This window comes from Zeugodacus cucurbitae, chromosome 4 (genome assembly GCF_028554725.1).
Source record: "Zeugodacus cucurbitae isolate PBARC_wt_2022May chromosome 4, idZeuCucr1.2, whole genome shotgun sequence".
Classification (NCBI taxonomy): Eukaryota; Metazoa; Arthropoda; class Insecta; order Diptera; family Tephritidae; genus Zeugodacus; species Zeugodacus cucurbitae.
In genome coordinates, this window is record NC_071669.1 from 34,476,579 (window position 1) to 34,492,405 (window position 15,827).

Consider the following 15,827-nt stretch of genomic DNA (forward strand, 5'->3'; position numbering starts at 1 on the left):
GTACTCAGATTTTTTTACAAAATGGAAAATGGGCGTGGCATCGCCCACTTATGGGTCAAAAACCATATCTCAGGAACTACTCGACCGATTCGAATGAAATTCGGTATATAATATTTTCTTGACACCCTGACCGGACAAAAAATGGGCGAAATCGGTTCACAACCAATACTACTTTCCTTATAATTCAATTTTGAAATCCATCTTATTCCTTCACTTTATAATGTAAACATAAGGAACCAATGAAGATAACGGAATAAAACTTTACGCAATTAGTGCATATCATCTCTAGCTTCACTTGTGAAAAAATTGTCGAAAACGGACCATAACTTTTCAAGGCCCTAGATATCGAACATGATGACTCAGTGCCTAAGGATAAATTTTAACCGAGAATATGGGTAAATCTCTCAGATATCTCAATTTAATTCTGAGGAAATTATTTCTTCTAATAGTGTGTCTCTGTTCCAAAAATTATTAAAATCGGGTCATAACATTTCCATATACCTCATTGTAGGTTTTTCAAAAGTATCTTCTCCTAGCTCCCATATACCTAAGTATAGGTTTTTCATAAATACGGTGAGCTTTATTCCGCATATATGTATTGGTTAAATTTCTTCAATAAATTGCGAGAGTATAAAATGTTCGTTGCACCCGAACTTAGCCTTTCCTTACTTGTTTTATTTCTGGACATTTTACGCACCTTCAAGCAGAAGAAAGATATTCCCTACAATTGAAGAACCATATTTTCTTTTCTTTGTAATACGATTTTTATGTGAATACCAAAAACTGTATGTACTACTTGCGAAAGTGGTGCTTTGACCTGGTACAAAGGCGGTACTGAGGCGCTACCATTTTCTGCGCCTATTATATGGATTGGAAACTCAAAAGCACAAAACTATGCCGAAAATATTGAAAACATGCTAATCGGTTTTAACAATATTGGCGTTAAGATGTCACTAAAGCTGCATTTTCTGCACTCTCATCTCAATTTTTTTCAAGAAAACCTTGGAGCGATTTCAGATAAACACGGTGAAAGGTTTCATCAGGATATAAAGGTATTGGAAGAAAGATTCAAAGGGAAATCCCAAACTGTAATGCTTGCTGAATACGTATGGGGCTTGTACAGAAACCTTGACACATCGGAACATTCACGTCAAGCTAAATACAGGAAAGCATATTAAGTTTAATCTTTAATCCATTGTCCTACTACTTCTTCTTCTTCTTGACTGGCGTAGACAACGCTTACGCGGTTATAGGGGAGTCCAAAACAGCGCGCCACGCATCCCTCCTTCTGGCAGTTTGGCGCCAACTGGAAACACCAAGTGAAGCCAGGTCACTTTGCACTTGGTCTTTCCGGAGTGGAGGTCGTCCTCTTCCTCTGCTTCCACCAGCGGGTACTGCATCGAATACTTTCAGAGCTGGAGCACTTTCATCCATTCGGACAACATGACCTAACCAGCGTAGCCGCTGTTTTTTTATTCGCTGGACTATGTCTATGTCGTCGAATAACACATACAGCTCATCGTTCCATCGTCTGCGGTATTCGCCGTTGCCAATTCTTAAGAGACCATAAATCTTCCGCAAAACCTTTCTCTCGAAAACTCCTAGTGCCGTCTCATCGGATGTTGACATCGTCCACGCTTCTGCACCGTAAAGTAGGACGGGAATGATGAGAGACTTGTAGAGTTTGGTTTTTGTTCGTCGAGAGAGGACTTTACTTTTCAATTGCCTACTTAGTCCATAGTAGCACCTGTTGGCAAGAGTGATTCTGCGTTGGATTTCCAGGCTGACATTGTTATTGGTGTTAATGCTGGTTCCCAAGTAGACGAAATTATCTACAACTTCAAAGTTATGACTGTCAACAGTGACGTGGGAGCCAAGACGCGAATGCGCTGACTGTTTGTTTGATGACAGGAGATATTTCGTCTTGCCCTCGTTCACCACCAGACCCATACGCTTCGCTTCCTTATCCAGTCTGGAAAAAGCAGAACTAACGGCGCGGGTGTTGTTTCCAATGATATCGATATCATCGGCGTACGCCAGTAGCTGTACACTCTTATAGAAGATTGTACCTTCTCGATTTAGCTCTGCAGCTCGTATTATTTTCTCCAGCATCAGGTTAAAGAAATCACACGAGAGTGAGTCACCTTGTCTGAAACCTCGTCTGGTATCGAACGGCTCGGAGAGGTCCTTCCCGATCCTGACGGAGATTTTGGTGTTGCTCAACGTCAGCTTACACAGCCGTATTAGTTTTGCGGGGATACCAAATTCAGACATCGCGGCACAAAGGCAGTTCCTTTTCGTGCTGTCGAAAGCAGCTTTAAAGTCGACAAAGAGATGGTGTGTGTCGATCCTATTTTCACGGGTCTTCTCCAAAATTTGGCGCATGGTGAATATCTGGTCTGTTGTTGATTTTCCAGGTCTAAAGCCACACTGATAAGGTCCAATCAGTTTGTTGACGGTGGGCTTTAGTCTTTCACACAATACGCTCGACAGAACCTTATACGCGATGTTGAGGAGGCTTATCCCACGGTAATTGGCGCAAATTGTGGGGTCTCACTTTTTGTGTATTGGGCAGAGTACACTGAGTTCCAATCGTCAGGCATGCTTTCTTCCGACCATATTCTGCAAAGAAGCTGATGCAAGCACCTTATCAGCTCTTCGCCGCCGTATTTGAATAGCTCGGCCGGTAATCCATCGGCACCCGCCGCCTTATTGTTCTTCAAGCGGGTAATTGCTATTCGAATTTCTTCACGGTCGGGCAATGGAACATCTGCTCCATCGTCGTCGATTGGGGAATCGAGTTCGCCATCTCCTGGTGTTGTACTTTCACTGCCATTCAGCAGGCTGGAGAAGTGTTCCCTCCACAAACTCAGTATACTCTGGTCATCAATAACTAGATCACCTCTGGGGTTCCTACAGGAGTGCGCTCCGGTCTTGAAACCTTCAGTTAGTCGCCGGATCTTTTCGTAAAATTATCGAGCATTACCCCTGTCGGCCGGCTTGTCAAGCTCTTCATACTCATGCATTTCGGCCTCTTTCTTTTTTTGTCTGCAAATGCGTCTCGCTTCCCTCTTCAGCTCTCGGTATCTTTCCCATCCCGCTCGTGTTGCGGTCGATCGCAACATTGCGAGGTAGGCAGTCTGTTTTCTCTCCACTGCGAGACGACAATCCTCGTCATACCAGCTGTTTTTTTGGCTTTTCCGAAAACCAATGGTTTCGGTTGCAGCTGTACGTAAGGAGTTTGATATGCCGTCCCACAGCTCCCTTATACCGAGATGCTGATGAGTGCTCTCAGAGAGCAGGAGTGCAAGTCGAGTAGAAAATCGTTCGGCTGTCGGTTGTGATTGCAGCTTCTCGATGTCGAACCTTCCTTGTGTTTGTTGACGTGTGCGCTTTTCTACACAGAGGTGCGTATCTTAGCTGCTACAAGATAGTGGTCCGAGTCGATGTTGGGACCACGAAGCGTACGCACATCAAAGACACTGGAGACATGTCGTCCATCTATCACAACATGATCGATCTGGTTGCGAGTGATTCGATCCAGGGACAGCCAAGTAGCTTGATGGATTTTCTTATGCTGGAATCTAGTACTACAGACGACCATATTCCTACTACTGCTGAAGCAAAAAAATAAATATGTACTTTCTATGTCTTTGGTGACCCCCACTGAAATTTTCCGCCAAACATTTTCGTATAATATTTTAATCCTTAAATGTCCTTTTTTAAAGGATATTTTTTGATTTTCTCGAAAAAAGGGTAAAATTGACCCATAAAGAAACCAGTTAGAGGGTTAAGATCTTCCACAAAAATAATCCTCATACAATTCCACAATACAACTCTGACCATAAGAATTCTCTCAGACATTAACTTACAACATTTTTTTCATATCGTATAATACTCCCTTCGACCAAAAAATTAAAACTTTGACCCACTGTAAAAAAAAAGCTCAGACGTGCTGGACCATAAGTTTGTTCTACAAAAATGTTCTACTCAACATACCCTTTCAGAATTATAGGGTCGCTATTCTGTTCCAAAAATGCTGTTGGACAGTGTTATCAACCAATTTAATACAGTTCATTTTTTCACTGCCATTCAACAGTCATTATAATTAGAACAAAAACTTATATTGTCCCCTCTAGTAAATCGTACACATCTATCCTTCTTTCCAAGCTTTCTTAGCGCAATTATGAGAGTTTGAACTTAAAAATAGTTAATTCATAGGGTATTATTTTTTTAACGATTGCAAATAAATCCGCAACTTTAACACTTTTATTACCTTAAGACTCTGCTAAATACTATATATAAATACAATTAAAGGGGGATCGTCGGGGAACACAATTAAAACTTTATGTAAACAAATTGAAGTCGCGCAAAAAAAGGTACAAAAGGAATAAGTGATATAAAACACTTATTTCACTAAAAACACAAATCACGTTAGCCTTAATTAATTTCACAAGTTAAAATAAATACCTTTAACTTCAAAATCCATTAAAAATAATCTTGATTCGTTAACCTGAACAATTACCAGAACAAAAAGAAGTTCGTTGTTGCTGCGAAATTTTTTAAAAACTTTCTGATGTGCTTTAAAAAACAAACAGGTGTACTTGCATTTAACTCTATTCTTAGAAAGTACCGTTAGATTGATAGGAAAATCCGGTTTGCAAATAGGAAGTTAGGACAATTTAGAGGACATCTGTATACATTTTGACAAAAAATCGTGAGATGGATTTTTGGATTTTTGGCCTATGGGCGGAACCACTGTACAATGGGGGTATCTCCTCATAATCTCAAAAAATTGTCGAAGAAAACCCTTTTCTAGAATGGTGTCGCATATATCATGGAATTGCGAAATCTTCGTCGGTCTGTTGTGAATGTCGCTTTTCGACGTACAACTTTTGGTGTGTTACTTTGCGCACACTCACTAAAAAATTAGCCACAGACACTGTGTACCTATAAGTTCGATAAAAAAATTAGCCACAGGCACTGAGGTCTTCGTTTTCGGTATATGCGGTCTTGGAAAGTTATGATCCTGGTATGAATCAAGATGTCATCATGAAACTAACTGAATTTATGACTAATAGTGCAAGTTAAAATGATACCTAATATTTTTGCAATAACTTTGAACGAAATTCGTCGAATATGAATATCTTTAATATACAATTTTGTCTGAAAATATTCCAGCCTTCATACTTGCAAATCGCGAGTATACATCTCTCAGTTACTTCCATCCCTTCTTTTGTTTTTTGTTAATGCTATTTTGTATTATACTCTATAATTACTTCACTGATTTGTGGTCAACAACTAACCTAATTTACATAAAATTGGAGAAATTCTAACTAATAGAACTGATTAATTAATAAATTTCATACTGAGAGACATGCATATGTAAGTAGATTCAAATCGTTATATTGTCCAAATAAATTTAATAAAGATTCCATGTCGATGTCTTTAATCTGATGACGGTTAAGCGACCTTAACTTTACCACTGACCACTGAAAAATTGGACTTCATATTTATACAAGCTTTGTACGTACGCAATTGTATATATATTTGCATAACTAAATATAGGGTTTGCAATGACTTAAGAACTTATTTTAATGTATTATCGCTGGAAATACTTTTGAAATACCATAAATGCCAATTTGTGCATGGTTGAGATTGTTTGTTACTGCTACTGATGTTTCTTATCCCCCTGAATGTTATTGCTTGAAGCTGATAATTTTGTTATAGGAGTGTCAGAAGTTGGTTCGAATGATTTAAAAATTCCATGCGTCATTTTCTTGCTCACGTCAAAAATAGGCTGTGATGGGGTCAGAGTGTTGGATACATTGGCCGATATCGTTGTTCCAAAGCCATCTCGTGTTTGCGATGGTTTGTTTAAAAGTTTTAATGAATCCGGTGCGTTCGAAAGTGAAGGTAAATTTTCGCTAGATGAAATTGGCGGGACTTCTATCCAAATACGACGAGCTGTTAACATACAAGTGTCTTTAAAACTCAAAACAAGCTGGCAGAGACAATCTAAGAGATCTCCAATGCTGTCAAATTCGTTAGGCACGATTCCATCAATAGAATTCTCAAAGTAACTAAACATTGGAAACCAAATGCGTGTTCGTGTTGAATCGTGCGACATCAGAGCCTGTTGTGGCATAAATGAATAATTAAAATAATAAAAAAATCGTAATTTTTCAGAAAAATTGTTATATAATGTACAAACCTGATTATTGGCCAACGTGTGGTAATAAAGAAATAGACGAGATGTAATATAAAAAGCAACAAACACGTCGATTGAATAGTGCTCGTGTGCAGCAAGAATGAAAAATATGCCGAACATATTTAAAAGCCAGGTCATAGTATGCAAAAAATACAAGTTTCGAGGTGTATCTGTTTTGTTAGAGAAAAATATAAATAAATTAGTATACATTCATACATTATACAGTTAACATATTGTACATAAATTCCTCATATTATCGCTAAATAAATAAAAATCTCTCTACAAGTCGCTCATTATTCCCGTCCTGACGTATTGCGCCGAAGCGTGGACGATGACAACATCCGATGAGACGACTCTTGGGGTTTTCGAGAGAAAGGTTTTGCGTAAGATTTAAGGTCCTCTGAACACTGGCAACGGCGAATACCGCAGACTATGGAACGATGAGCTGTACGATTTATACGACGACATTGACATAGTTCAGCGAATAAAAAGACAGCGGCTACGCTGGCTAGATCATGTTGTACGAATGGATGAAAACAATCCAGCTCTGAAAGTGTTCGATGCAGTACCCGCTGGAGGAAGCCGCGGAAGAGGACGACCTCCACTCCGGAAAGACCAAGTGCAAAGTGACCTGGCTTCACTTGGTGTTTCCAGTTGGCGCCAAAAAGCAAAAAGGAGGAACGAGTGGCGCGCTCTGGTGGATTCGGCTATAATCGCTTAAAGCGCTTTCTACGCCAAATATATATATATATATTTATATATATATATATATAATCTTCACCAATAAAATTAATAAATATATTACTTTTTAATAATACAACTGCCACACCCACAAAATGGCGATAACCGCAGCTAAACCATAAATAAAGTTATAAAAATATAATTTGCTACAGAAGATCAGAAGTAGACAAGAAGTAGGGGTGTCTCCGCCCAGTTTTCAGTTTTTTGTTATATCTCATAAACTATTTAAGCTATGTATATTAACCAAACTTTCTGGAGTTATTTCCTCTAGGTATTTCATTATATAAAAAAATCAAGTATCCTCTGGGTAGCCAACAGACATTCCTTTGCAGTGGTACATAGGGTTTGTTGTCTATGTCAATAAAGAAGACATAAATTGTGAGAGTATAAAATCGGTTACCCCCAAACTTAGCCCTTCCTTACCTTCCATAAAACAAAAAAAACACATCCTCATGGAATTAAAACACTTTTTTATAGTTTTCAACATAATATTTGTATGGCAGTTAACCGTGTTTACAATCTGATTTCATCTATTTTCGTGCTATATAATGAAATACCTAGAGGAAATAACTCCAGAAAGTTTGGTTGATATACATAGCTTAAACAGTTTATGAGATATATAAAGGTAAGGGTTCTAATACAATACATAATATAAAATTATAATACAGTCACTTACACTCAAAATGGGACACTACCAAATATCTTCAGTTCTATATAGTGTCCTATTTTGAGTGTGAGTGACTGTATATGTACATTACCTTAGTATGAAGTAATTAATTATAACATGTTTACTCACATTCGGTAATGAAAAAATTTAAAAGAGTCAGGGCCACTGTGTGTCCACTAAACATGTAGTCACCGCACGTACGAACACCTTGTATAGACATACCAAGCCCACTCCAAATTGTATAGGCTCGGGAAATCCGTAACTGCAGAGCTTCGGTTATAGACAGACTAAAAAAATTAAATTGTTCAAATAGTTCGATAAAAAATTTAAAGTAAATCTATAATCTTAATATATTTAAAATTATTCCATTTCACTATGAGACACGCAACATTTCAGCGCTGAATAGCAAAACCGTGCGTACAAAGCTCCAGCAGTACATTTTCGATGTAATTCCATGAAAAGAAATTCGACAATACATTATTGTACACCATAATTGTGTCAAAATACTGGCCTATGGAAGTAGTGAGTTTTAATAAATACTAATCTACAGTATGTCACTTTTTCACTTTCCGCTGCAAAATTTTTTACTTTTTACTTCAGCTCAACATATTTTTTGAAACAGGGATGGTTACTTACAGTACTTCAAGAGATGTGATGCAAAAAAAGCTGCGAAAGCAATGAAAAAACCAACCAAGAACAACATAAAACAAAAATCATTCAATTTTGTTAGCGTCAAGAAAAACTTTACACACTTCGATTATATTACTTGTTAAGCACGTGTTATACAGTTAACCGTACTTCATCGTTACATATTATTCGCAATGGCATTTACAATGAATTTTTCAATTAGTTGGTAATTAATTTTTGCTTTTTTTCATACCTGAAGTACCCATTATTGTCTTTTTAATATTCCATGCAAAGGGTTTAGTTTGAAGAGGTCCAACTATTGCCCCATAATCCCCAATGGGGTAAAAACGTTTGAGATCTAACAACAATGTCTTCTTTAACCCTCTAAGTAGTGTATAATGGCTAAAATTGATCGGAAAATATGGAAATACAAGAACCAAAGCCAGAAAAAGGCCCCAAATTATAAATAAGTGGACATGTACAGTGCTTAATGTCTCGAAAACTTGACCAAATTCCAAAAATTTCGATCAGTGTTCTTACGAAAGAGTTCTAGGAAGTGTGCAATATTCAGATTTCTCATGAAACTGCGCGCCAAAACATGCTACGACATGAATACATATGTTTCAAGATGTGCTATAAAAAATAATCGAAATGATGTTGTGTCTTTCTAATGAAAAAAATGCCTTGTGTCGTACTCTAGTTAACCAATTGTTGAAATATAACATCTTCTTGTTCTCGTCCCAGTATATGACATCATACCAGTAGTTCCCAGGTTCAGAAATATACTTAATAATAGCAAACAAAAAACGTTTCTCTACATTTGGTGCAGACAGCATTTTTTTTTTGGCAGATCTTCGTGCATGTTCATGTCGTAGCATGTTTTGTCGCGCAGTTTCATGAGAAATCTGAATATTGCACTCTTCCTAGAACTCTTTCGCAAGAACACTGATCGAAATTTTTGGAATTTGGTCAAGTTTTCGAGACATTAAGCACTGTACATGTCCACTTATTTATAATTTAGGGCCTCTTTCTGGCTTTGGTTCTTGTATTTCCATATTTTCCGATCAATTTTAGCCATTATACACTATTTAGAGGGTTAACGAAGACATTGCTGTTAGATCTCAAACGTTTTTACCCCATTGGGGATCTTCAAACTAAACCCTTTGCATGGATTATTAAAAAGACAATAATGGGTACTTGAGGTATGAAAAAAATCAAAAATTAATCACCAACTAATTGACAAATACATTGTAAATGCCTTTGCGAAGAATAGGTAACGGTGAAGTACGGTTAACTGTATAACACGTGCTTAACAAGTAAAATAATCGAAGTGTGTAAAGTTTTTCTTGACACTAACAAAATTTAATGATTTTTGTTTTTCGTTGTTCTTGGTTGGTTTTTTCATTGCTTTCGCAGCTTTTTTTTGCATCACATCTCTTGAAATACTGTAAGTAACCATCCCTGATTCAAAAAATATGTTGAGCTGAAGTAAAAAGTAAAAAATTTTGCTGCGGAAAGTGAAAAAGTGTATTTATTTTCAATGTGTAAACTGTTTCTTGACATACTGTATATATCCATCCCTTTAGCGCGTAAATCATACTGTACAATCGCTTCGATGCAACGCGGTTTTTAAGTTTGATTCTTTAATTAAAATGTACGGACAACACTCTAACGTTTTAGACCATAAGACGGTTAAATAGCATTGTTAGATTTAGAAATAGTTAATCAAAAAAGTTTCAATATTTAGAAAGGCTGCAAAGAAATTGGTCATCAATGTCCAGAACACAATAAACCTATTGATTTTGGCCAAGCATTACACTTGTTGTATATGTTACAGAGCCAAACTCATATGCATTATACAAAAATGGATTTCAATTTCCATGATACTACAATTTTACGTGGAATTTCCCGTGACCTCTTTAGAACACGCACGAGAATAAAGAATAAAATCTAAGCACATTTGATTATGTTAAAAGCAGTTTCCGTCTTAAAAATGTGAACAATAAACATAATAGATACACATATTAAAGGGGAGCCGTAGCTTTAAAATATATATTCGATTTACTTACTCAGTATCATCAACGGCGTAATCATTTTGATTACATTGCAAATGTGTTCCGGGTACACTTAGTGATGTTATCAACATTGTGACGCATCGAAGTAAGAATACTGTTCCAGCAAGTGCGAAGAAACGTCGTAAAAGTACAAGGCGATATTTGTGGAAGATGCAAACACAGCACCAAATAATAAACAATAATGTGCCCGTTATTTCACACATATGGAATGCCCATGGTATGTGTGGAACATTGTCGAGAAATATATCCGGTAATGGCGGATAACGCTTCATATCAGGTACCCGCTCGTGAACTATGACCATTACAAAGGACGTTATCCATGTGACAAGAAATGAGTAACCTTTAAAGCAAAAATCATTACAATTAATAAATTATTAACTTATACTTCAACGTCTATAATAATAAGTATGTAATTCCCGATTTTCACTTCAAGTGAAAATCTTATACCCTTATTACGGGTTAAAACTCAACTCAGATTTTTATGTATTTCATCACCGTTAATGATTAATTTTGAGTAATTTTGTAAAAAATTATAAATAATCATAACTTTTGAGCAAAAAAAAAACATAAATAATCATTATTTTGAGCAAAAACAATAAAACTCACTTTTGGCTTACATGTTTGTTATTACGTTTTTTGGTACTATTTTTTCATGTCCTTTTAGAATGACATGAAAATATTGGAATGACATCAAAATATCATGGACCGAATTTCATTGAAAATGTTCCAGTAGTTCCCGAGATAAAGTTTTTGACTCATTTAGGCTGTGGCAAAATCATATCTTAAATTTGATCCTTCAGCTATATTCTAAAAGGACATGAAAAATAGTACCAAAAAACTTAATAACAAACATGTAATCCAAAAGTAAGTTTTATTTTGAGCAAAAAAAATAAAAATCATATATGATTATTTATGATTATTCATATATGATTATTTATGATTTTTAATTTTGTTTGGCTCAAAATTATGATTTTTTACAAATCATTCAAAATTCATCATTAACGGTGAAGAAAATCATAAAAAACAATATATAATCATTATTTTGTGATTTTTATAAAAAAACATATAATGATTACGGTCCCTGATGAAAACATATGGTGGATTAGTGGATGTCGAACGACCCCCCAAGGACTATTGGAGGCTCATTGTGAATTCGACCATATCAGTTATAAAAAATGGGGTCATATGTAGAAGTTCACGCAAGTGAGGAAAGTTTCTGATTGCGATTCACTTGGGAGTGGCCAGGAACGATTCTTTTACATATTACTCAAGCAGCTCACGACTTCCGGTTTTAGACCAAGTATCCCCTGGGTAGCTAACAGATATCCGTTTGGAGGCGAGCTAAAGTGAGAAGGCGAAGCCCGCTTCTGCGGTTGTGCGTAGGGTTTGGGACCCACCACATAAAAAAAACCTCCCCAATGAAAAAACAATCAGAGCCTCGGAAGAAAAACCCCACTTTTGATGACGACCCCTGCAAACGTTTTAAGGATCATGATTTGAGGGCATGCACCTGGAATATCCGGACCCTTAATGGGGAAGGTGCCTCTGCGCAGCTGATTGATGTCCTCATACAACTAAAGGCTGACATCACCGCCATCCAAGAAGTGCGATGTACGGGACAAGGACGGACGAAGGTGGGTCAGCGCAGGTGGGGAGCGCAAATTTGGTGTTGGATTTGTGGTGGCCGAGTCCTGACATTCACCCCGGTGGATGAACGTCTTACCACAATCCGCATCAAAGCGAGGTTCTTCAACATATCGCTGATTTGCGCCCACGCCCCAACAGAAGAGAAGGACACGGAAGGAAGGTCACATACCAAAGATGCTTTCTATGAGCGCCTAGAACGTACCTATGAGCGCTGTGGTTAACTGAACCTCGGATACGAATTCAACAACCATAAAAACATAAGTTACGCATAGTAAGATCCACAGTTCATAAAATTTTTTTTTGTATGACTATATTATTAACTCCCTAACGGAAAACGGCTGAAGCACTAAATGTTACAGAATCGATAATACAAAAGGGAACAAGATCAATTTCGTCAAAATTGTGTAAATATTTTTTTGACATTCTGATATTGCCGATTTAAAATGGGCGAAATCGGTTTACAACCACGCCTACTTCAGACTATATATTTTCAGTGCATCTTCGCATGGCCAACGATCCTGACTCATCTAACACCCTCTCCCTTTAGTCCGACCCTGTCGAAACAGCACGAAACAGCATTTTTCCTGAGCCTACCGTTAGATAGCCTCGACCTACACTTACCTTTCCAGTAGAGGTGGATAATCGTTAAAACAACAACAACCTGAGTGCCTGTGGATAATTTTTTACCAGATATTTTATAGAAATTCCGAAATAATTTTTTTTTAATAATAAGCCTCTATGTCAAAAATGTAATGAACGTATATTTTTGGATACCAGCTATATATATATTATATATAATGATTTTCGCTATTCTAGTGGACTTTATTCCGAACATACGGGTAAAATTGTGTGCCATATGAATAAAATTAGCCGAAATATATAGATTACATGACAATAAAATGTTCGCTTATAACCGAACTTAGCTCTTCATTACTTGTTCGTTACATTTTTGTTTTTTTTTTTCTTAGTATTAGTCATAAAAGTTGTACTTTTAAAAAACAGCAACTAAAAAGTTGAATTAAAAAATAATCACATTATTTCAGATGGCAAATCAAACGTACGTACATCGCGAAAAAAAACAAGAGCTGTCTCTACTCTACAACATACAATAAAAACTGTGAAGCACTGTCGAAGAAATCTGTAATTATGGGAATCACTGGTAGTTAGTAGTTTCTTCACCTTGTCGTAAATTTACGTGTACTTGAAATTCGAATAATAATATTGATCTGAGATTCTATATTGACATATACCTGGTTTAAATGATTAAAAAGAAGTTTATAAAAGTATGATTTATGTCACGTCCAAAGTGCATTTCACTATGAAACAATGGTTTAAGAAATTGGAACCAAAACACACCGTATGAATTAAGATATATATGTTCCAATTCGAAAAATTTCAATACTACTATGTTTTCATTGCAAAAAGATGGCAATTAACTAATGTTATTATTAAAACTCTTCTTCTCATTCTTTCAATCTTTTATTATATCGCTCATTTACATAAATAGTGTCACAAGTATCTTATTTAGCCAATATAGAAAAATTACAAAAGTTTATTAAAAAACTAGGGGCATGTAATATATTAAATAGGATGAGTATAAGTGTACTAAAAAGAGTGTACTGAAGCTTTGCCTAACATGACCCCTTTTGAATTATGTCGTTCTTTCTGAAAAGAAAACCATATTCGCCGTGTGGCAATATGTGTTGTAACACAAAATATGTTTTTCTTTCCGAAAAAAAACCATGCCTAATTCTGGCACAACTGAGATGTGTCGTTGTTGTGATTAAAAAATAACGCAATGTAACAAGTTTAATTACGGCACATTCTTATTTCACGGTTTTTTTTTCTACGCATCGGAATGAAATTTTTATACAATATAGACGATGAAATTGCACACATTTCTGCATATTCAACTCTTAAGTCGTGGTTCTTGAGTTACGACACTATTCATGTAAATGAGCGATATGTTTTAACTTACCTAAACTAATTGCTGTTTTAAATAACTCCGGAGGTATATTCGTGGCTCGTCCATCGACGGACATGGGGGGAGACATGTTATCATCTTCAACACTACCATTTAAAGTTGGAGGATTCGGCGGAGAACATACATCCGAATAATAACCAACACCATTTCGTTCAATATGGCAATTGCAAACATTCAAATTGCAGCAGGAGGGTGACCCGCATGACTGATGTATACAATGCCGATTAAACTGGGAACAATCAGATGACCCTAATGTGTTTCTTTGCAGAAAATTATGCGAGGCTGAGGAATTTGTATTTTGAAGTTTTCGTACAGCGACCCAAAGTTTTTTCATATCACTCATAGTTAGATTATATTGTAGATGATAACGAAAATCTCGAATATCATTTTCAGTCAATTCGAGCAAGTCACTACCATCAATATGTTCCGCTGCTAAGCAAGTTATAACATTGCAGTCCAGTCCTTGATTTTCAGCCCATTTTACAACATCTTCTCCCTATAGAAAAAAGATCTATCATTTCATACCTGAAATTAACAAATGCAAATACCTGCCATTCCCTGGAAGTTCTTTCTGCAATAGGCTTGATTATATCATGTGCTGAATTTGTTACTTTGATATCATTGCTATTATGACCATGATTGACATTAACATTTGCCATTGTAAAAAAAAAAAATGTTTAGATCTAAACGATTTGAACGCTTTGAATATGCAGCAGTTGTTTTATTTTTTAAAAGCCGTGTCGTTCATCTTTCGTGGATTATTTATCTTTTTTGACTATATACAATTATTTATAAAAAGTAAACATAGTTTAAATTGCTTGTGCCACTTCTGCTATTTTTGTAATAATACACCCAACAGAAGTCAATGTAATCTATATAACAAAGTAATAACAAAACTTAACTCGATTTCTCTTTAAACCTCAACTTACATACATATTTATATTTCCAATTGTAAATACGAGCATATGTTAAAGAAATACTCTATCGTCAAAGGTCAGCTGTTCTGTTAACACATTTCGATAAATTTTTCGTTGCCATACTATTTCTAAATTCTCATTAAATTTGTATAAAATTCAAATAAGCAAAACGTTGGAGAGAAGCAAATCGAACATAATAGCTGCCATCGATTGGTCACTTTCTCTGCTCGCTATTTTTGGGCGCTGCTTGCCTGTCAAAAATTTTACATGTGAAAGCAACAACAAAGTTATCTAGTTGAATTCGTGCAAGAGAGTATGCGAATACCTCATTAAAAATCCTGTCGCCGCTTGCTGAGTGCTACCAAGTTTTGTTTTACACATTTTAGAACCATTGAACGGCTGAAAGGGCAAATTTCTGTCAAAATAATAAAAAATTTTATACACAAATTTGAAATTGAAAATGGCAGGCGAAGATAAATCGTAATATTTTTGTATTGAATTTATTGAATAAAAAACTTTAATAAAAATTAAATTTGTTGCAGAAAATGTAAGACATGGACGGTGATAGAAGAGTTCAGTGCGACCAAGTATAGACAATTCGATTTCAGTGCTGCCAGTTCTTATGCAAATTTGGAGAGTTTGTTCGATTGGCTTGTCTATAGCAGTTAGCCATTCGATGACAGCTAATATCTATAGATATTGAAACAAATCGACAGCACTTGTGGTGCAACCCCGCGGTAAAATATCTCTTAAGGCCGTTTTCACACGGGCAATTTTTGTTGCGGCAATTCTTAGTTTTATAGGAGAGGGGGCGACCAAGGGAAGCGAGAGAGAGAGAAATTATCTTCTCTTCGTCGCCCCCTCTCCTATAAAACTAAGAATTGCCACAACAAAAATTGCCCGTGTGAAAACGGTCTAAGCGGCAAATACACTTGCAGACTTGTCTGTACTACATGTC

The 15,827-nt window shown here is 36.3% G+C and overlaps 1 protein-coding gene across 3 annotated transcripts; it reads right to left on the reverse strand.

The window, feature by feature from the left end:
* Window positions 1–1,030: 1,030 nt before the first annotated feature.
* Window positions 1,031–15,041, reverse strand: LOC105216581 (ceramide phosphoethanolamine synthase). Of its 3 annotated transcripts, XM_011191156.3 has the most exons (7): window positions 14,886–15,041; window positions 14,501–14,824; window positions 13,947–14,448; window positions 10,316–10,661; window positions 7,749–7,906; window positions 6,215–6,381; window positions 1,031–6,136 (listed from the first exon to the last, which is right to left on the reverse strand). In XM_011191156.3, the coding sequence occupies exons 2-7, from the start codon at window positions 14,609–14,611 to the stop codon at window positions 5,672–5,674; spliced, it is 1,749 nt and encodes a 582-aa protein (XP_011189458.1). In that variant the 5' UTR covers window positions 14,612–14,824; window positions 14,886–15,041; the 3' UTR covers window positions 1,031–5,671. The 3 variants fall into 3 exon arrangements, with proteins under 3 accessions (XP_011189458.1, XP_028898929.1, XP_054085009.1); XM_029043096.2 differs by lacking the exon at window positions 14,886–15,041 and having other exon boundaries at window positions 14,501–14,875; XM_054229034.1 differs by lacking the exon at window positions 14,886–15,041 and having other exon boundaries at window positions 13,947–14,444; window positions 14,501–14,645.
* Window positions 15,042–15,827: the final 786 nt, after the last annotated feature.